Here is a 22,199-nt window from a genome sequence, read left to right as displayed (position 1 = left end):
TATAAATAAAACCGATGTCCTTTACTACATAACCAAAACTAAAACATTGGAATAACACGCATCCATACAAATCTAACCAGTCAATCATTCATACATTTAACCATTCAATCATCCGAAAACCACCAACACCAACCCCATCATCTGCATCAATCATCCAAAAATCACTAACACCAACCCCATCATCTGCATCAATCATTCAAAAACTACAGAATCTACATTACCAAATGTACAACCCCCAGCATTTGCAAACCTATACAGCAACCCCAGCATTTATACACTTACATTCTTACTACACAGAACCGTCTAAATTACCAAATGTACGACTACGCAAAAGAAAAGACCTTGAGTACAAGAATTGATCAGATATGCTCTTGGATGAACTGCAGAGCCTCAATGCGAACTTCATCTAGTTGTTCAATGCTGTAACACGATCGAGTCTTGGCCAACCACTACAAATTCCAAACAAACGAAATTCAGTACATGAATGAAAAGTAACCATATCGAAAAGTAACCATATCTCAGTATATAGCAAACTGGAAGCGTCAAGGTAATACCTTTTTAGCAAAATTCAACTTGTCATCATTGATAATTTCTTTCATGTATCGCATTATTACATACGCACATTCAATCCCACCGGGTTGTTTGGGAGATCCCTATTTCATTAATTAAAAGACAAATCAGGCATGTCAAATAAATCATATATATTAAGCACGAATATTAGGTACTCGATCTATTGTACTTACACTAAGAAACTTTGCCTTCGCCATCTTGTTGCCCCTGCCGGTTTCAGAGTTGTAACTTTTCAAAGCCCTGCATAAAAAACATAAAATCTCATATAATGTACAGAAATGAACATGCAATTATACAAAACTGTTACGTTAATAAAAATTTACCTTGATAACGCCTTTTCTAGTTCTGAAAATTGTGTCGGGTGAGGTAGTGGATTCAGAATATATATTTCCCCTTCCCAGATAACGACCAAAATCCAATGCATACTATTTTCATAAAAAAACAAAGACAGATAGGACACATCACATAGAAATTTGTACTGTACTATCCATGTTTTTAATTTTCAGTATTACAATAAGTACTTACTTCTGATTATGCGGAAGAAAGAATAGGCGATCCGGGTTACCCTCTCTCAACCGGTTTAAAATGTATGCTTCAAAATCAGCATTCACGTGATATGTGGATCCGGGGTCAATAAAAGCAAATGTCTCCGCCAGTTCTGGTATTTCACTAATCTCAGTATGCAAGTGCCTATCGAAAGAGTGCTGATGTTAAAATGCAAGTTCTGGAAAATTACAAACATTAAAAAAATGATCATTAAAAAGAAAAAAAAGGTAACTTACGCCATGTAACTTGCAACTACTGCTTGGCCCAACATTTCAAACTCCAATAAAGACACAACATTCTCATGCAACAAATAAATTGTTTTTTCATGTCCAAACACATTCGGCTCACATCGAACCTGGATACTGACTCCGGTAGTTTTCATCCAAGTTGTTGCATGTTTATACAACAGCTTAAAGCCCTTTGGCACTTTCGCACCTGGCTTTGCTTGAAGAAATTGTGCCTTCAAATCCTGCAACCCGTCATTCTTTTTTATTTTTTCAGCACTTGTTCGGGGCCTTTCTTTTTTCTGCACCTGATGATAATATAAAACCAAAATAAAATGTACATACCACTTAATTTTTAATATCTTGAAATGAACAATTTAATTTCAAAATTCAGACAATATTATACGTATATATATTATTCATTATACCGCAATATTTGTGTAGCTAATTAATTCCTCAGGCCATGCCAAAAAAGATCCTAGAGCATCACGGACAGTCATCATGTCATCACCACGTGTCTCAGCTGGAAGCAAGGCATCTGGTTTTATGAGGCCATCAATGGAGACACATTGATGTCCAATTGGTATATCAACTCCATGTACCAAATCAGTTAAATTATCCTCGCGAGGATATACCATACCAAATGCAACCTTATTCTCAAGTCTCTCGACAGATAGCTCACAAGATCATTGGGCCTATAATATTTAAATAAACAAAATTAAAAAATTAAGATAACAACGATTTACCTTAGTAAGATAAATGACAAGGTTGCTCACAAAATTAAAATAACTTACGTGACTTCCAGGAGGTGAAGGCCTAGTTGGGCCATCTGTAAAAACACAGTCATCATCTTCATATACCAACACAACTCATCTTGCAGGTGTTGGATTTGACTTCATTTCTTTATCCTTTTCCGGATCGAAACTTGCCTTTTCAGATGGCATTGGAGAGTGAAAAGTACCTCCACTTTCGATCACTGACTTCAAGCGATCAATCTCTGCCTCGAGAGCTTGCGTTTTTTTCCAAGCAGTTCATCCCTTTGTCGATCACGGGCCATCAACTCTGCCTTTGTGATTCGAAGCTTTGGCTCTCTTGGCAAATTAAAGTATTGTTTTGGAGTGATGTACCCTCCAACAGCCCGAACCCTCCCAGAATGCTCACGACTCTCCAAAGCCGTTGTCAGAACATCTTCAGCACCAGAAAACTGAATCTCACCCTTCTTCTTTTTTTCCAACAATACATTCTGTTAACAAGAAAATAAATTAACCAAAATGGAGTTAACTAGTTTTCACTAAAAGATAAATAATAATTATTTCGCATAATTGTAATCAGTATGATTAAAGACCAATTAACTAAAACATTGACAGGGGTCCTATTTATACTGATTCGCCTACTTTACTGATTTATGTCGTCCTAATTTTACTGATTCGCCTACTTTAATGTAATTTAACCAAAATTAAAACTTATAATTTTATCGCATACAACAGCCAATCTTCATCGACCTCTTCGACCTATTGTCCGTTTTTCCGCTTACGAGCCTTTTGCCAAAAAATCGCTCTATCCGGTTCTTCTCCCGGATTCAACCTTCCTTTTTTTATCTGTTATAAATAAAATAAAATACAGTAATACAAATAACTCCAGGGCTAAAAAATGTAGGACTCTAATTTATTATGGACTGACCTATTATAAATTAAATACAGTTATACAATTAAATGAACTTTTCTTACCTCATCTTCTTTTAAACCGATGTAGCCCTTTCTTGACAACCGGTGATGATATTTTCTCTTAGACACTCTTTCACTTTGTGTGTCATGAATTTCCTAAAAACATGTCACAAGATTACAAAAATTACAACAGACGATGCAAAAAAATCACCAAAATCATATATTACAGAATTAAAACATACCTTCCACTTAGAATCAGTCCTCTGTCTCACAAACCTTTTCCAGGTTGCCTTACTAACATAGCCATAGCCTCTTGGCGGCTTACTCAACTTCTTCTTTTCTCCAATAAATGGTAACACGTACTTTCTCGTCAAATCAGTCTTAAACTGTCGCCATTTAGAGCCTGCTGACTTTAGGACCATGTTTTCAATTTCTGGTTTAACTTTGAAGGTAGCCTGAAAAAACACAAGTTCACAAAATCATAACAGGAAAAACTTATATTCAAGATCTATATTTGATAATAATTTTTTACAATTGATCTAGTACCTGGAGATCTAACCAAAGCTTTGATTTTAATTCAGGGTCTACATTTGGCCACGTAGGAATGTCGATTGGAATCGTAGTCCTAGCCAACATACCAATGTAAGACTGCAAACGGGCTCTAGTTTCCCCATTAGGAATCCCCCATTCATTGGCAGTGACTTTAACTTTCTTCCCGCGAGCTTTCTTGACAATCACTTTGTACATTGCGCATACGCCTCGCTTACCCCCAGACTTCCTTGTAGCAGTATTAGTTGTAGTATTTGTCTGTTCTGAGTTAGTCGGTTGAGATTCCGATGCATGCCCTTCATTGTTTTCATCATTGTTCGGAACATCCTCCAGCCGCTTGGGGCTTCCACCGCTAAGATTCTGTGATGCAGTCTTTTCTGATTGCTTTCGTATTTGCTTTTTTGGTGCCATTCTTTCCTCTTCCTCTAATCTGAAAAATTAACTAATATTTAACAGATTAGAACAACTACACAGTTCATGGTATAATGTCTAACAGATATGCAGAAAATTAAAAAAAATTCTCATTTAATTGTCAAGAAAAATTACAGATAGACTTCTATAACTACATTGAAAAATTACAAGAAAACAGAGATCACAAGATACATTACAAATAATAAGAAAAATTACAAATAATAAGAAAAATTACAAATAAGGAGAATATATAGCTAGACTCCTATAACTTTTTGACCCATATACCCTCAACATTTTCTCTTCTATTACAAACACTTGCATCATCAATTTTAGTAGGGTCACATGTAGGGATATTAGAACATAATGGGGGACGGTTCCAGGAGGTGTCTTCAGGAGCATCTTCATTGTAAACATCATGATAGTCTCGAGTTGTCGCCGATAACACAACGGACCAATTAGCATCAACTGGATCCTCAATATAAAATACTTGGTTGACTTGGTCAATAGAGACATATTTGTCCTTTTTGTGACCTGGTCGATTGAAGTTGACAAGGGTGAAACCAAGATCATCGGACTTGACACCTTTGTCACTTGCTACCCATGTACATAAAAACAGAGGGGCCTTGAATGCGTGGTAGTCTAATTCCCATATTTCCCTGATCACCCCATATAATTTTAAATCACTCTCCATAGGATTCATGTCCTTAGCACAAGAGACTTGGACTGTCCTCGCAACTAATGACACACCACTATTCTGAACTACCCTTGCATTATCTCGATCCTTTGTGTGGTATCGAACCCCTTCAACAGCATAACTTATGTAAGTCAAAACTGAAAATGAAGGTTTCCCAGCCAACCATCTTATAGTTTCAGATACGGCTTCTGCATTCTCCCTCATTTCTGTACTGACCTACATATAATTTATTGATGCATATAAGTGGCTATAAATTTAAAAACACAACTTATAAAAATAAAAGAGAAGGAAAAATAATGTAAACCAACTTTTTGTTCAAACCAATCGGCAAATTGTCGATTGTGCTCTCCCAATAGCCACTGTACACACTTCTTTTTCCCTCGATAAATCTCTTCCAAATATTTTTTATGCAACCTGAAATTACTTACATCAAATTCGACTAAACTATACCAAATACAACTTTAACAATTATATGTATACTTTTTATGTTTTACTTACATAACATATGGTTCCACTTCCGAATTATTATGAAGAACTGAAAGATGAGCCTCATCTCGTTCTTTTTCCGCAACTGACTTCATAGTCACACCACCGATTGGACCAGAAATTTTTTCTTCATCTTTCGGAAGACCGGTTGTTCTACTACTCCCGCTAAGAACTCATTGCAACATTCTATTGACTCTTCTTTGAGGTAACCTTCAGCTATAGAACTTTCTGGATAGAATCGGTTTCTTACATAACTCTTCAATATTTTATTAAAGCGTTCAAATGGAAACATCCATCTATAAAAAACTGGTCCACATAATCGCAGTTCCCTTACTAGGTGGACCATAAGATGTAACATAACATCAAAAAATGACGGAGGGAATCTCTTCTCTAACTCACACAGGGTCAATATCACATCTGCTTGTAATTTATTCAACTTTGACACATCTACAACTTTGTTGCATAGAGAGTTGAAGAAAAAACACAATCTTATGATACTAACCCTAACATTTTTCGGAAGCACTGAACGAATGCAAACAGGTAGTAGTTGTTGGAGAAGGATATGGCAGTCATGGGACTTTAAACCATACAACTTCATATCAATCATCGATACACAATTTCTTATATTTGAAGCATATCCGTATGGAAGTTTCATGTCGTACAATGATGCCAATATTATTTGTTTTTCTTTCCGGGAGAGAGTATAAGGGGCATGAGGTAGGTATGTTCTTTTGTCACCTACTTCTGGAGCTAAATCAGGTCGTATTCCCATGTCAACCAAATCAAGACGTGAGGCAAGGCTGTCTTTACTCTTGAATTTCATGTGTAGAAGTGTCCCAATTATATTATCACCCACGTTCTTTTCGACGTGCATGACATCTAAACAATGTCGAACATGGTGAAACTTCCAATACTCTAACTCAAAAAAAACTGACTGTTTTTTCCATGGAGACTCCACCTTTTTTGGCTTCCCTCCTTTCCAAAACTGAACCTAAGTTGCTGTTGTTGCCCGAACACTTCCTCTCCGCTAAGTGGTTCAGGTGCACAACCAAATTCTTGTTCTCCATTAAAAGATGTCCTTTGTCTCCTATACGGATGATAAAGATCTAAATACCGACGATGTCCTTGGTAGCTCATTTTTCTACTACGACTTAGATATTTAGCCACGGTCTGATCACCGCATACTGGACAGGCCCTATAACCCTTATTAACGCACCCCGACAAATTTCCATATCCCAGAAAGTCATTTATTGTGCACATCAAGATTTCCTTTAGAGTGAAAAAGGATTTGGTATGGGCATCGTACACGTTTGGTTCACCTTCCTCCCATAATTTTTTTAAATCGTCGATCAGTGGCTGGAGATATACGTCAATATCATTACCAGGCTCTTGTGGGCCTAAAATTAATGTTGTTAACATCATAAACTTCCTCTTCATGCATAACCATGGAGGAAGATTATATGTTACTAACATAACTGGCCAGCAGCTGTACCGATTATTTAATCCATTATTGTGTGGATTTATACCATCGGCCGCCAATCCTAAACGTATATTTCTTGCCTCGCTACCAAACTCAGGCCACCTACAATCTACATTTCTCCAAGAAGGAGAATCAGAGGGGTGACGCATCTTTCCATCTTTGGATCGATTATTTGCATGCCAACTCATTAATTCAGCAGTAGATGAAGATTTAAACATTCTTTTAAATCTGGGGATTATCGGAAAATACCACATAACCTTAGCTGGCACATTTACCCTAACTTGACCATCTTTCCCAACTTTCCAGCGAGAGAGATGGCATTTGGGACACTCGGAAGAAGACTCGAGAATTGGACCCCTGTATAATACGCAGTCATTTGGACAAGCGTGGAATTTAATATACTCGAGGCCTAAATCAGTCAATGTTTTCTTGGCTTCATACATATTAGACGGAAGCAGATTATCTTTAGGAAGAATTGATCCAATTGATTGAAGCAGATCAGTAAAAGCTTTATCGGAAACTCCAAACCTAGCCTTCCAATTATGTAATTTTAAGACCGACTCCAGTTTAGTACACTCACTTCCCTCAAACAGAGGTTGTTCTGCATCGGCAACAAACCTCTTAAAGTTATCTGACTCTTTATCGCAATCTTCCCTACTATAGGCTGCTTCACACACGTTAAATGTTTCTGAAATTGGTATGGGCTTCGAGGGAGGACAAGTACTACCAACAGATGACCTAGTACTATTATCATGGTTTTCTCCATGCCAAATCCAATCAGATTATCCTAAACTAAACCCTGATTCATAAAGATGACCTCTGATTATATTCACAGAAAACTTTTTGAAGTTAGAGCAGTGTGCACAAGGACAAGGAATTTTCTTGGGGTTTTTAGCATTTTCCTCGGCAAATATCAAGAAGTTTTCAACACTAATTTCATACTGTAGAGAATCCCTATCGGCTTTTATCCAAGACCTATCCATTTAAAACCACCTGGTATGTCACTAAAAAATTCAGTATAAGGCTTATATTTATTTTATAAGCCTAATATTTATTTTAGAAGTCTAACTTGATTTTAAGTATGACATCCACACATAGGGCAGACTATAAACGACATAAGAAAACTGAGAATTCATATTATACATAATGCATATTATACATTTTAATGTTATATATTTTATTATAATATGATATGAATCGATTTGTAATGCATTACGTAATTCATAATATACATTTAATTATAGTACTAGTACTATATATTAACTAGTCATTCGGTACTTAATGTATAATCACTATATAATTAACCATAGTATAATAGTCAGATCACGGATGCAGATTATCAAATTATAAATGTACTATTTTCAACTAAACATTTGCATACACAATCAGTAAATTAACCACACACTTGCATCCAAAATTCAGAACACGACTACATTTAAATATAACATACTAATACCAAAATGAATTCTCCTGCACATAATTGCAAATAAAACAAAACTGAGATTTCATATAATACATAATGCATATTATACACAACACATAGATCAACATAAGAACCAACTGCATAGCACATAGACAAAAAACACACTATCAAAACTAACAAAACAAATCAAATGTATAAGCGTACAAAACAGAGTTGGAGAAGAAAACTCACCGAAGATCGAAAAATCAAACAACATTAATGTCCTGCAAAAACAAATCACAACATTACAAACAAATGAAAACCTAATTTACAAAAATAAAAAAAAATAAACAAAAAATATAAATGTACAACTAAAAAATCCAAATTACCTAAAGCTTTAAATCTTTTTCTCAGATTAGGTCATGTATACAACAAGAAGAAAAGTATTAGCAACAAGATTTGATACTAAATTAATAAAAAAAATAAGGGTTTCGAATTAGAAAAAACCCCAATTTACAAAATTAGGGTTTTGAATTCAAAAATTCTCAACTTTTAAAACTGGTCTTCATGCAGAGAAGACCAGTTCGATTCAAGAAGATACAACACTTACCGAAGTAGAGAGGTTAAACGAAAGAGGCTTAACGGAGAGATTTAGAGCGGAGAGAGGTTCAGAGAGAGAGAGAGAGAGAGAGGTTCCAGAAACAGGTTCGAGAGAGAGAGAGAGAGAGGTTCGAGAGAGAGAGAGAGGTTCGAGAGATTATGATGGTGAGATGATGGCCGGAGTTCAGAGAGATTGTGAGGGGAGAGAGGTGAGAGAGAGAGAGAGAGGGGTTCGAGAGAGAGAGACAGGTTTGAGAGAGAGAGAACAGTTTTCTGTTTTTTAGTTTTTAGTTTTGATTTTTTGTTTTGATTTTATGTCTGAAGATTGATTTGGGGGGGAACCAAAATTTGGTTAAGGGGGGAGAATTTTGGGATTGGGGGAATGTAGAACTAAAAACTGAATGAAATTTCACTAACGGGGGAAGAAATGGTGGGCACGAATTTTGTTTTTTTTGGTGAATTTTAGACATCGGTTTAATTATAACCGATGTCTACAAAGAACAAAGACATCACAAAAACATGGGGTGATGTCAATACTCTTTTTAACATCAGTGGCAAAGTTAACCGATGTCTAATGTGTGATGTCTATTGACATTATTCTTGTAGTGTAAGGCATGGAAAACATCCACGGATATCCATGCTTAAATCACCAAAGTTCAAGGAATTGAGTCTTTCTGTGATGCAGCCTGGAAAAAGAACAAAGAGAAACTGGAAAATAGATTATGTATGTGTGTGTTTATATATTTGTAACTATAGTGCCTATGTATTTGATTTTGGTGCCTATGTACAAAATCTATACACTTGTTTTCTATTTAATAATAAATTTCTGCAGGTCTTAGTGGTTGCTGAAAAGAACCAGAAATTGCAGCTTCCAGGGATTAAAGAATTTTATTTTTGCCAGTATAAAATGATGAGCAGAACCAGCTTCCACCTGTTTATCTGAAATTTTCTACCCAGTATAATTTTGGTTTTAGCCTTTCACAAGATGTTAAGAGTACCTATGGAAGCTTTCCTACACAGATAAGTTGTTTTTCCTATGGGAATTATACTGGTGCAGGACTGCAGTACCGCAGGGCATGAACATACCTAGCCACCTAGGACCTTCCATTAGCTTATTCTTCACCTGTATTTTTTCAACCACCAGCTGAGAAAGGGATTATCCGTTTTTCCATTGATTTTCTCATGGGTGGCGTCTCTGCAGCTGTGTTCAAAACTGCTGCTGCTCCAATTGAGCGTGTAAAACTTTTGATCCAGAACCAAGATAAATGCGTATGATTTAGTGAAGAAGCTAATTGAAGATTATTACTATTAGTTTTGTTTATTAATTAATTTGGTGTAGTAATTTATCCTTTTTTATTGATGTACATTCTGAATTAATGTACATTCTGAATTGTATGTATGATTATGTTGGAACAACCAATGATTTTGAATGGTCGTTAATGGTTGTAAAATGACATTAGTGTGTTGTTTTGTGGCATAAAAAATGCCTGGCTTAGTTTATTTATAGTCAACTCCTACTATTTATCTTTTAAAAAAATAATGTTACAATTGTGTTCAAATATGTTGCCATTTACAATTACATCAGCTATAAAATATTGCAATTGGTTCAAAATTGTTACATTATTTGTCAAATTTGACTTTAATTTTGATTGCAATAGGACCAACTAATGTTTCCTTAAGGTTGTTATTTAGCTGACAAAAACAACTATTGCAATGATTTTATCGCGTTGCAATAAAATATATTTTATTGTTATATAAGGTTTATTACAATAATGTTTTGTTGTTGCAATATATTGCTTAAACTGTTGCAATAGGACCTCTATTGCATCACCACCGGATGTAATGCCAAAATTTTACATATTTATTGCCATAAATTCTACTACAACATAAATAGCCCATAAGGCAATAATTTTTTGTGGTTGCCATAACCATTTTATGGTGTAGTGGATAGTCCCTCCCTATCTGCATCCTCGACATTCATTAACTCACTTACAATAACATCCACCCTTATATCTTCAGTACCTGCTTTTCTCTCATTTTCTCTCTTTTCTTGTATCAAGGTCTCACCTTGGCTCACCACCCTCACACCCTCACCTTCACCATCTAATGTGGGACTCCTCACACTCTCTTTTTCCAATCCTGAAGAACTAGATTGCATATTTTCACTCTTTTCCTCTCCTTTTTCCTGGGAGCAACCCAGACTCTCACTCAGTTAACTCCCTTCCCTCAATCCTAGGAGTGGTTGTACTACCACTAAGTCTTCTGTACTTGAGATAATTGATGAAATTTGAAGCTGTGCAGAGACACTCGACGGATGAGGAATATCCGTCGACTTAGTAGTTTGACTATCCGACGGATAACTAGTGTTAGGCTTATCCGTCGGGATATAATGACTACTCAACGGATGAACAATATCCATCGAGAGAGTAGGAATAAATGAGTTTGGAGTGGAAACTATTATGGACTCTGTGCAGATTGATGAGAATTTTGGCACAGATGTCTCAACAGTTCCTGAAAGAATTGGCAAGTGAGCCAACAAATCATCCAAAAGATGATGCTCACTTGCACTAGATTTTGGCTGCCCCAATAGAGTTAAAGAAGGGGAATCCGGAATTGATGTGTTGATCATATCCATATCCAGAGAGTTTGTGGGAGAATTTGGTGTTTGAGGTGCTTCTATAACTAAAGATTTTGGCTGTGACTCCACATATATTGGAGCCACATTAAACTAACTTTGAAAGGGTGCGATGACTGTGTCTTCAGCACCAGTTTGCATTGTGTGTGAACCCTGTGCATCCCCAAGGGTTTTTGGTTTCTTCTTTCTAGTATAGGTTTGGGGTGAGCTTGTTTCCCTTACCCTTTTGGCCTGTGCTCTTGGATAAGAGCTTTGTTCAATAGTCATATCCTTTTGGGAGGATGAAACTAGCAATAAGATTATGTACTTATTAAGCACTGTAGTTTGTTGGGAAACTGCAGTATGGCTAGGCTGGGAAACACTCACCTCTCCAACCTTATCCTTAAGGTTTCTTTGATGTTCACCATGTCCCTCACCAACCTTACCCACCTTCACACTCCCCTCTTTAGATTTGGTGGATTTTGCAACTAGCATCTTTTGAGAGACACTAGAGGGGGCTTTCTTTGTCTTTGTTTTTGAAATTTTGGATTTGGTAGATTGGGTAGGCAACTTTTGGGTCATTGACACATTTTCCATAGCTACACTAGAAGGAAAAAAAATTGTGAGGTTGGAAGAGTAGAGACAGATGAAATTACCTCACTTACATGAGGTGCTTCCATTACAGGGAAATAGAAGAGTGGCACCTCTTTGTGATAGTTTTCCTTGTTCAAATCTGCAATAATTCTTCTCTCTTGAACCCAACAATCTAATTTGTTGGTTGGGTTCTCAAGCACAATATCCTCAGAGAGGTGGTTAGCAATCATCATTAAAAATCTAGCATAATAAATATTTTTACCCCTCTTATTTAACTCCCCTAACTTAAACCCCAACTCATTTATGATAAGATCACTAAAGTTGAAAAATTTATCAATAATAAGCATGTAAAGCATGTTAAGCATAGAGATATTGATATAATCAAAATTACTGATTTTACCAGAAAAGACCTTGGTAACTACATCACACTGAATAATTCCATTCCTTTCTAAGACCCAACCTCCTAATTTCACTTAATTTAGAAGTAGAGAGTGCATAGTTCATGGAGTTAAGCATGTTAATAATATAAGTGTTTGTGTGTGGTCAAGTTACAGTATTATCAGGAATCTTGAAACTTGCTTTAACAATGTCACTATTAACACGGAATTCCTTACCTTTAATAGTGAAAGTGATAGTCTTATCAGCTGAGTAATATGTAATAGTTTTCCACATCTCTTCAACAACCTCACAGCAGATGGTGGGTAATTCCAGCATGGCATAGTTAAGTTTGCAGTTCTTCACAAAATCCATCATCTTGTGGTAGTCACCACACTGTTGAATCCCCTTCTCCACAAGAGCAGTGAAGTTGTTCTTCTCATAAATAAATCTAGTTTGAGACATTATCATGACGACAGGTGCCATTGTTAGAGAGTAAAAATTTGCAGAGAGAGAGTAAGTGCTTTTGAGAAAGAAAGAAATTAGAGCAGATGATTTGAGAATGATAAAAGAAAAGTAATGAAAAATGAATTAGGGTTTTATACTATCTCAAAAATAACTATAAAAAATAATAAAGTAAAATAAAGTAACCAATAAGAATTGCCCAAAGCAGCCGTAAAAAATAACTTGTAAAAATTCCATCAATTATCCGTCGTGTTATGCTTATAAATTGTAAGTATACTCGATGGATAATGTTCAGAGAATCAACGGCTAAGAATAAGACAATTCGATAGAGGAGACTAAATCAGTTATCCGTCGAGTCATAAAATACTCCAGAAAATTGATTTTATTAACAAATAGTTACCGATGGATGATCAAACTCGATGGATAATGATCATCCATCGAGATGTAAATTTTGACTTAGACAAAATTTCATCCATGACTGAAAAATCAATTAAATTTATGGCTGCATTACAACCTGCAAACAATCTATAAAGATTCAAGAGTAATTTAGCATACCTAACTCACTTACCAACCTTGAAAATGTGGATTCATCTAGTGTCTTGGTAAATATATCTGCAAGCTGCTTTTCACTTGGAACAAAATGTAGTTCCACAGTACCATTCATTACATATTCCCTTATGAAGTGGTACTTGATGTCTATGTGTTTTGTCCTTGAATGTTGTACTGGATTTTTAGTGATGGCAATTGCACTTGTGTTATCACAGAAAATGAGAATCCTTTCAACTTGCAAACCATAGTCTAGCAATTGGATTTTCATCCACAAAATCTGTGCACAGCAACTGCCAGCATCAATATATTCAGCATCAGTTGTAGAAGTAGAAACTGAATTTTGCTTTTTACTGAACCAGGACACAAGCTTGTTTCCTAGAAATTGACAGGTTCATGTTGTACTTTTTCTATCAATTCTACAACCTGCATAATCAGCATCTGAATAACCAGTTAGATCAAAACCACAACCTCTAGGGTACCAAATGCCAAGTTTTGGTGTTCCCTTGAGATATCTAAAAATTCTCTTAATAGCTACTAAGTGAGATTCTCTAGAATCAGCCTGAAATCTAGCACACAAACATGTAGCAAACATTATATCTGGCCTACTAGCTGTTAAGAACGGAAGTGAGCCAACCATGCCCCTATAACTTGAAATATCCACAAACTTTTCAGTAGTGTTTAATTCAAGCTTAGTTGGAGTGGCCATGGGAGTTTTTGCAGATGTGCAATCTATTAGATCATACTTCTTTAAGAGATCATAAATGTATTTAGTTTGACTAATGAATATTCTATCACTAACTTGCTTAACTTGCAAACCAAGAAAGTAAGTTAGTTCTCCCATCATACTCATTTCATACTTACTTTGCATCAATTTGGCAAACTTATTATAAAGTTTTTCATATGTAGAGCCAAAAATAATGTCATCTACATAAATTTGAACAAGTATACTAGAGCCATTAACATTTCTAAAGAAAAGATTTTTGTCTACAGTACCTCTAGTGAAGTGATTCTCTAAAAAAAACTTTGACAAAGTGTCATACCAGGCTCTAGGTGCTTCCTTTAGTCCATAAAGTGCTTTCTAAAGATAGTAAACATATTCTGGAAAATTTGGATCTTCAAAACCAGGAGGCTGACTAACATAGACTTCCTCCTCCAAATCTCCATTCAGAAAGGCACTTTTGACATCCATTTTATAGACTTTGAAATTGGCACGGGCTGCATAGGCTAAGAAGATTCTGATAGTTTCAAGTTTTACAACAGGAGCAAATGTTTCATCAAAATCTATTCCTTCTTGTTGACAATATCCTTTAGCAACCAATCTAGCTTTGTTCCTGACTGCTATGCCATTTTCATCCATCTTGTTTTCGAATACCCATTTGGGGTCTATTGGATTCTTTCCTTTAGGCTTGGGCACTAGCTTCCATACCTTATTCCTCTCAAATTGGTTTAGCTCCTCCTGCATAGCTAAAATCCAATCAGGATCCAACAAAGCTTCTTCTACCTTCTTTGGTTCTTCCTTAAAAAGAAAGCTGTTGTATAGACATTCTTCTTGAGTTACTCTCCATGTTTGAAATCTAGAGAATACATCACCAATGATGAGCTCAAAGAGATGATCCTTTGTCAATTTCCTTTGTTGAGGTAGATTAGCTCTAGATGAAGAGGCCTCATTGTTGTCTTGATATGTGATTGAGTTTAGATTATTAGAAACTCTCCGGAGTTACACTACACCAGAAACTGAATCAGACAACACCTATTACACAATGGTGGCCAATAAAACTGTTGTCTCAAAAAATCAGACAATGATTAATTGGTAGTTGACCAAAAAGCCTTGTATCATTCTGTTTCACACAATGGTGATTCAACTTATTCGAAATTGTTGTCTAAATGGTGCCTCTGTGCTCCAATGAGACAATGGTTGTATTTATCCTCATTGTGTGACATCTATTGGCACAAGTGTTGTTTAGGTCACAATAAACCGGTGTGCTTTCTATGGTTTTACACAATGGGTTTTAAGGACTGTTGTGCAACTTAGACAACGGTTTTCCGGTACCAATGTGTTATTTATTTGAGACAATAGTGCAGAAAAACCAATGTTAGAAACAAAGCATAACAGACAATAGTTTATCACCCCTGTTGAGTAAAAGAGTTTCAGACAATGGTGTCTTACTCGTTGTCTGAATCACCTGCATTAGAAAATATGTTACAACAACTTTTATGAAAAACCGTTGTCTAATTTTCAGAGGGTTTTAAAAAAATTGCCTAAAACATAAATCTTTAGACAAAAAGCAAACCAAATGCTTTAAGAACATTGTCAAATAAATGCTTCCAACAAGTTGTCAAACCAGATGTACAAAAAACTTCTCAACCTAACTGAAAGGTACAAATTACATATAACAATTCTTGGATAAAAATCAAACCAAATCCTTCAAGAACAATGCCAAAACAAATCTTACAATAAACTGTCCAACCAAATTTGATTTAGTACAAATTATAAGCAAAGGGGATAACATAGGCACTTATAGGCAACATCTGATCAGTTGATATAATTATGGAAGTTGAATCATCTCTTCTTCCTCCCGCATGTAACTTCTATTTTCTTCCTCGACTTCATCAACAGTTGGGAACATGGTGACATCTACCTCATTTTCAAGTTCAATTTCTACGGATCCCTCATTTTCATCGTCACTTTGATCATCGAACTTGTTTGGTAATTTTAATACAACTAACCAGAATTTTTCAAGAGGGTCGTCAATGTAACAAACTTGCTTGACATGTTTACCTAACACAAAAGGGTCGTTCAGAAAACCTAACTTGTGTAAATTAACAACTGTGTATCCTAAATCATCTATCTTAACCCCTTTGTTCATATCTACCCAATTGCACCAAAAGATAGGGACTCGAAAATGGTTATAGTCCAACTCCCAAATACTTGTGATTACTCCATAAAATGTATGTGAAATATGCTCAATGTTCTTATCCTTATCCTGCACGAGCATTGTATCAGCATGAACACAAACACCGCTGCATTGAACTTGTCGCGTATCATCACGATCTTTTGTGCTGTAGGTAACACCATTGACTTTGTAGCCACTGAATGTAGGGACATACTTGTTAGGCCCTTCTGCAAGCCACATTACCTCCTAAGATACCATACTTTTCACATCAAGCAATTCTGACGAAATCTGTCCAAAAAATAAAATACTAAAGCAATTAGACATTTACTTGATTTCTTTAAATTAGAAAAAAATTATTGTCTAGCTATTACCTTCTTTTGAAACCAATTAGGGAATGTTTCATTTTGCTTGTTCTTAAGCCATTCTTCATCATTTTCATGTAATGGATATCTTGCCACCAAGAAGGCTATATGTTCACTATGATTAAATCAATTTCAGCTTTTGTTGAAAAAAATCATAAAATCATGGAACAAAAAACAGATGTATTTATTACTGAAAAATCAGAAATCTAAATAAAGAAACTTACTTGAAATATGGGGTCAATTCATTACTGTTTTGAAGAAGACACAGATGTGCTTGGTGCAAATCCTTGATGCTCGGCTTTATCATTGTTGCACCAGATAAGGGTCTGTATTTCTCCTTGTTCTTATCCCTTCCCGTTAACCCAACTGTTGGTTCTTCAAAATTAACTAAACACTCAACCGCCTCTTCTGCAATATAGGCCTCAGCGATGCAACCTTCCGGATGAGCCCTGTTTCGAACATATCCCTTGAACGTCTTCATATATCTCTCGAAAGGATACATCCAACGTAGGAAGATAGGACCACAAAGCTCAACTTCTCTTACAAGATGAACTGAGAGATGGATCATTACATCAAACAAGGAAGGGGGGAAGTGCTTTTCTAGCTGGCATAAGGTCTCCACCAATTGAGACTGCATTTTTTCTAATTTATCGACCTCAATGATTTTACTACAAATTGCCTTGAAAAAAAGGCAAAACCTGGTAATAGTGCACCTGACTTGTTTTTGAAGTACTGACCGAAGTGCGATGGGGAGCAAGTGATGCAACATTGTGTGACAGTCGTGAGATTTCATTCCAACAAGTCGCAGAGTGTCCATTGATACTATACCCTTAAGGTTCGAACAAAAACCATCAGGTAACTTCATGCCAATCAAGGACGAGCAGACAATCTTTTTTTCTTTATGCAATAAGTTCCAAGATGCCATCGGTAACTTCTCTTTTTTTCCAGAATTTTTTGGTCTCAGCTCCATTCTTATTCCCATTTCAGCCATATCAATACGAACAGATTCTCTATCTTTTGTCTTCCCGGGAATATTTAGCAATGTACCGGTTAAAGCCTCGCATATATTTTTTTCTATATGCATCACATCGAGAGTATGGCGAACTGGCAAAAACTTCCAGTACTCAAGCTGAAAAAATATAGACATCTTTTTCCAAATTGGTCGAGGTTCCCCTTTTTTCCACCGAGGTTGGTTTTGTGTCTTACCATAAACATGGTCCGCTAGTGGCAGTACCCTTTCTAACACCTCCTCTCCAGTTAAAGGAATAGGTTCTGATAACTTCTCCATGGTGTTATCAAAGGCTGATTTTTGCCTTCGATATGGATGATTTCTGGGCAGCCATCTACGATGTCTCATAACCACCGTCTTTTTGTAAGTAGCCAACCTGGTAGCTTTTGTTTTATCAACACAAACTACACAAGCATTATATCCTTTAATGATGTTACCCGACAAGTTTCCTAAGGCTGGATAATCACTAATTGTCCACAATAAAATTCCTCTTAGTATGAAAGACTCTTTCTTAAATACATCATAAACTTGTTTCCCATGCCACAATTTCTGCAAATCTTCTATAAGTGGTTGAAGGTATACATCAATATCATTTCCAGGCTGATTTGGTCCGGATATCAATAGACTTAGCATAATGTACTTTCTCTTCATACAAAGCCAAGGTGGGAGGTTGTAAATTGAAAGCAACACAGGCCAAGTTGAGTGATCACTTCCTGGTCCATGGAAAGGATTAAATCCATCGGAGGATAAAGCTAACCGAAGGTTCCTAGCCTCTGCAGCAAACTCAGGCCACCTTTGATCGACATCCTTCCATGTCTTTGAGTCAGCCGGATGTCTAATTTTACCATCATTTTGTCGCTCGGTTTTATGCCAAGTCATGTCCTTCGCAATCTGAGCTGTATTGAACAAATTTCTCAATCTTGGTATCAATGGAAAGTACCACAGAACCTTAGCAGGGATCCCTTCCAATTCTTCTCCTTTCTTGTTTAACTTCCATCTAGATTCCCCACATATTCGGCAAATCGTCTCATCTTCGTCCCTCTCACCGCGGTATAAGAGACAATCATTCGGACACACATGTATTTTTTCATAATCCATGCCTAAAGTACATAAAGTTTTCTTGGCTTCACCAAAAGATGAAGGCATACTGTTGCCTTCCAGAAGCATTGATGCAAGCAAAAGAAGGACATCGGAAAAGCATTTATCAGAAATACCATGTTTTGCTTTTAAATTATACAACTTGACTAAAGCTCTCATTTTTGTAAAACTCTCGCATCCAGGATAAAGTGGTTCATTTTCACCTTGAACATGATTCATAAAATCAGAAGAATCTAACGAAATATCCTCATCATCGATAATATCCTGCCCCATTCTCATGTTTGTAGGATCAACGGATGATTCCTGTTCAGAAACTACATGACTCTGTACATAATTTGACTCTCCATGCCATATCCAACACGTATAGGTTTGATCAATACCATATTGATAAAGATGATCCTTAACAGTCTGAGCATTCCAAGATTTACTATGAGCGCATCTTAAGCATGGACAACTAATTTTATTTTGTTTAAACCCATTCAGAAATGCAAAATTTAACAATTCATCCACTCCAAGTTTAAATTCTTGTGTTCTTCTATCTGCTTTCAACCAAGATCTATCCATTTTTACTCAACCAAGTTTAAACCCATTCTTTTGCTCAAATTCCACAAACATATATATTCCATTAAACTCGATATGGACCCTTATTAAAATTCTCCAAATAGATATGAACCCTAATTTCAAGTTCTCCAAATCGATATAAACACCAAATCCCCAAATTGATATGAATTCAGCAGAAACTTACCTGAGTTCAGCAAAGTGAAGTTCCCCTGGATTACTTCAGACATCAAAGAACTGAGACAAATATATGGTTAAGAAATGGTGTATGAAGGAGACAGTAAAAGAGGCATAATAAAACATAGATACTTCAGACAGACAATGATCACGTATAATAATGCTAGTCAAACTACTTTATTGCTAGTCAAAATTATTTACACTTTCCCCCTCTTTCCCCAGTGTTCCCACTTATATTTTTTTTGAAAAAAATAGAAATTTTCTTAAAGTAAAAGAATTTCGTTTCTTGGTTTATTTAAAACTCAGGACAATCGTTTCAACAAGAGGAACAATTGACATGTTAAAACTTACATTATTAAATATATATTTAAATATCACTAATTGTTTATGAAATAAATTACAAGTGTCTTCTTTTAATTTGTTACATTGTAATCATATACTATATGTGCATTCAGTATTTACTTTCGAACTATATAGTCGATAACTCTATATAAAAAATTCGGGATTTGTTAAGTTTTTAAATAGACACTATATCCGTTACAAAAGCGAAACGAGTCATTTTAATGTCGACAAATTTGAATATTTCGCCTTTAATTTTTGTTAATTTTTGTTTGATCTAGGGTTATAGGGTTTAGGGTTTAGGGTTTAGGGTTTGGTGGAATAATTTTTTCTTACATAAGACAACGGTTTTTGCAATTTCCCATTGTAAGAACTTGTAAATTATTGTGTCGTCCTTATCATGTCGTGTATTCAAAATCCAAACACAAATACTAAATTATCGTGGTGTGTTAAAAATTATCGGGTGTAGCTTATATAAACAACTTTTTAGATACACTTAATTTATACATGACTTCGTTTACTTACTAATTCATTGCCTTTTTCTAATTTTTGGAAAATTACCTTCGGGCATGATACTCAAGATTCCTGGTATGTTATGAAATATTCCCTAAATTTTGCCAACATACCAGGAGAATATTTCATAACACACCAGGATTCTTGAGTATCATGCCCGAAAGTAATTTTCCAAAAATTAGAAAAAGGCAATGAATTAGTAAGTAAACGAGGTCATGTATAAATTAAGTATATCTAAAAAGCTGTTTATATAAGCTACACCCGACAATTTTTAACTCAACACGATAATTTAGTATTTGAGTTTGGATTTTGAGTACACGACATGATAAGGACGACACAATAAGGTACACGACACGAGATACACAACTGAGAAAATTCAAAATTATGAATTAATTAATATCGAAATTATTTAGAAAAAAAATCAAAATGTTACTTCAAAATTTTCCCAATCGTAGATTAAGGATAGATTTAATAGTAACCGTTGTTTAAAAAATATTTAATATTCTCTTCTTTTCAATTAATTTCTAAAAATTATGAATAATTCACTCATCAATCAATTAAAATACACCGTTGGTTTGGTAAAATACTAACAATCCAAGCCGTTGGTTTATTCCCCAAAATTATTTCACTTCCCCCTCTTTTCATTTTCATTCCCCCCTTTTGTTCCCCCCTTTGTGATTTCTCTTTTCTTACCCGATAATACTTCATTCCCCTCTTTTATTTCTCTTCCATTTTCTTTTCTCAATTTCTAATCGAAGCAAATCTAAGAAAGGTACTTGCATGTTTTAATCTGCTCAGTTCTTGGTTGTTGTTGCATGTTACTTGATTAAGCTTGTTCTGTTCAGTTCTTGTTTGCTCTTGCTTGTTCTTCATTGGTTATGTTCAGTTCTTGCTTGTTCTTGATTTGTAATGTTTTTACTTGTTTGTTTTGATTCTTATGCTCTTCTTTTCATTTTCATTCCCCCCTTTTGTTCCCCCCTTTGTGATTTCTCTTTTCTTACCCGATAACACTTCTTCCATTTTTTGCTGGTTAGATTTTGTTTCTCATAAAACCCATATAATTTCTTAGCTTGGCAAATCCTTCTTTATAATGGTTTGTGGTACACAGATTATGGCTCCTCCAAAGAAGAAGTCACAAGCTTCTCATAAAAAAGTAAAGTCTTCTCCAAACAGAACAGCGATGAGAGTTGTGAAGGCTATAAGGAAAACACAATCATTGAACAAAGTTAACCCCTCTTGTTCTTCTCCTATATCTGTCAAGAAGAATCCGATATCTGAAAATTTAAAGAAGAAGTTGTCAAAGAAGAAAAAACAAGTGGATTCTAAGAAAAAGCAAGTGGATTCTAAGAAAAATCCAGAAATACCGGAAGGACTAAAACTATTGAAACGTGGTTGTGTCACGATGCACAGAATTCTGAGACGGAAGATAATGAATCAAAAGCTTACTGTGACCTTCAATGCAAAAAGGGAGCCGTATGGTGATGAAGCTGGAGAGATGCAGTCGTACATTGGAGTTTTGGCAAGGACCAAAGTCCCCATTTGGCATGATAGTTGGAAGCAAGTTCCTGAGCAGACAAAGAATAAAATTTGGGACTGTGTGCAGGTATAGTAAATTGTCTACACACACATGCCTATCTTTCTCTTTGATATTGGTTTTTTTCTTTTCTTTCTATAGATTTTGTTCATTCGTTAACTTGCATATTTGAATTTTTTTGTTTCTTATGTACGTAGATGGCCTTTATTGTACCTCCGACAGCAAGGAAACTGGTATGGGAATCCGCTTGTCAAAAGTGGAGAGAGTTCAAATCCCGGCTCACGACAGAGTACATCCTTCCACACCGGAATCAACCAGAAAAGCTCACTTTTCCTCCGGTTGACTACACGTTCATAGAAAAGTCGCACTGGGAGATGTTTGTTGCTGATCGTCTCGGAGATGATTTTAAGGTAAACTTTTTATTATTTTTATTTATTTATCAATTTCAATAATTGGATAGGTATTTAGCGTGATGTTTTAACCTTGTTGGTG

The 22,199-nt window shown here is 35.7% G+C and overlaps 1 protein-coding gene across 1 annotated transcript; it reads right to left on the bottom strand.

Moving 5' to 3' along the window:
- Nucleotides 1-16,363: 16,363 nt before the first annotated feature.
- Nucleotides 16,364-19,150, bottom strand: LOC141689244 (uncharacterized). The gene is made up of 3 exons (XM_074493476.1): nt 16,704-19,150; nt 16,489-16,594; nt 16,364-16,405 (listed from the first exon to the last, which is right to left on the bottom strand). The coding sequence occupies exons 1-3, from the start codon at nt 19,148-19,150 to the stop codon at nt 16,364-16,366; spliced, it is 2,595 nt and encodes an 864-aa protein (XP_074349577.1).
- Nucleotides 19,151-22,199: the final 3,049 nt, after the last annotated feature.

The sequence above is a fragment of the Apium graveolens genome, chromosome 2 (assembly GCF_009905375.1).
Source record: "Apium graveolens cultivar Ventura chromosome 2, ASM990537v1, whole genome shotgun sequence".
In the NCBI taxonomy this organism is placed as follows: Eukaryota; Viridiplantae; Streptophyta; class Magnoliopsida; order Apiales; family Apiaceae; genus Apium; species Apium graveolens.
This window is presented reverse-complemented; position numbering and strand designations above follow the sequence as displayed.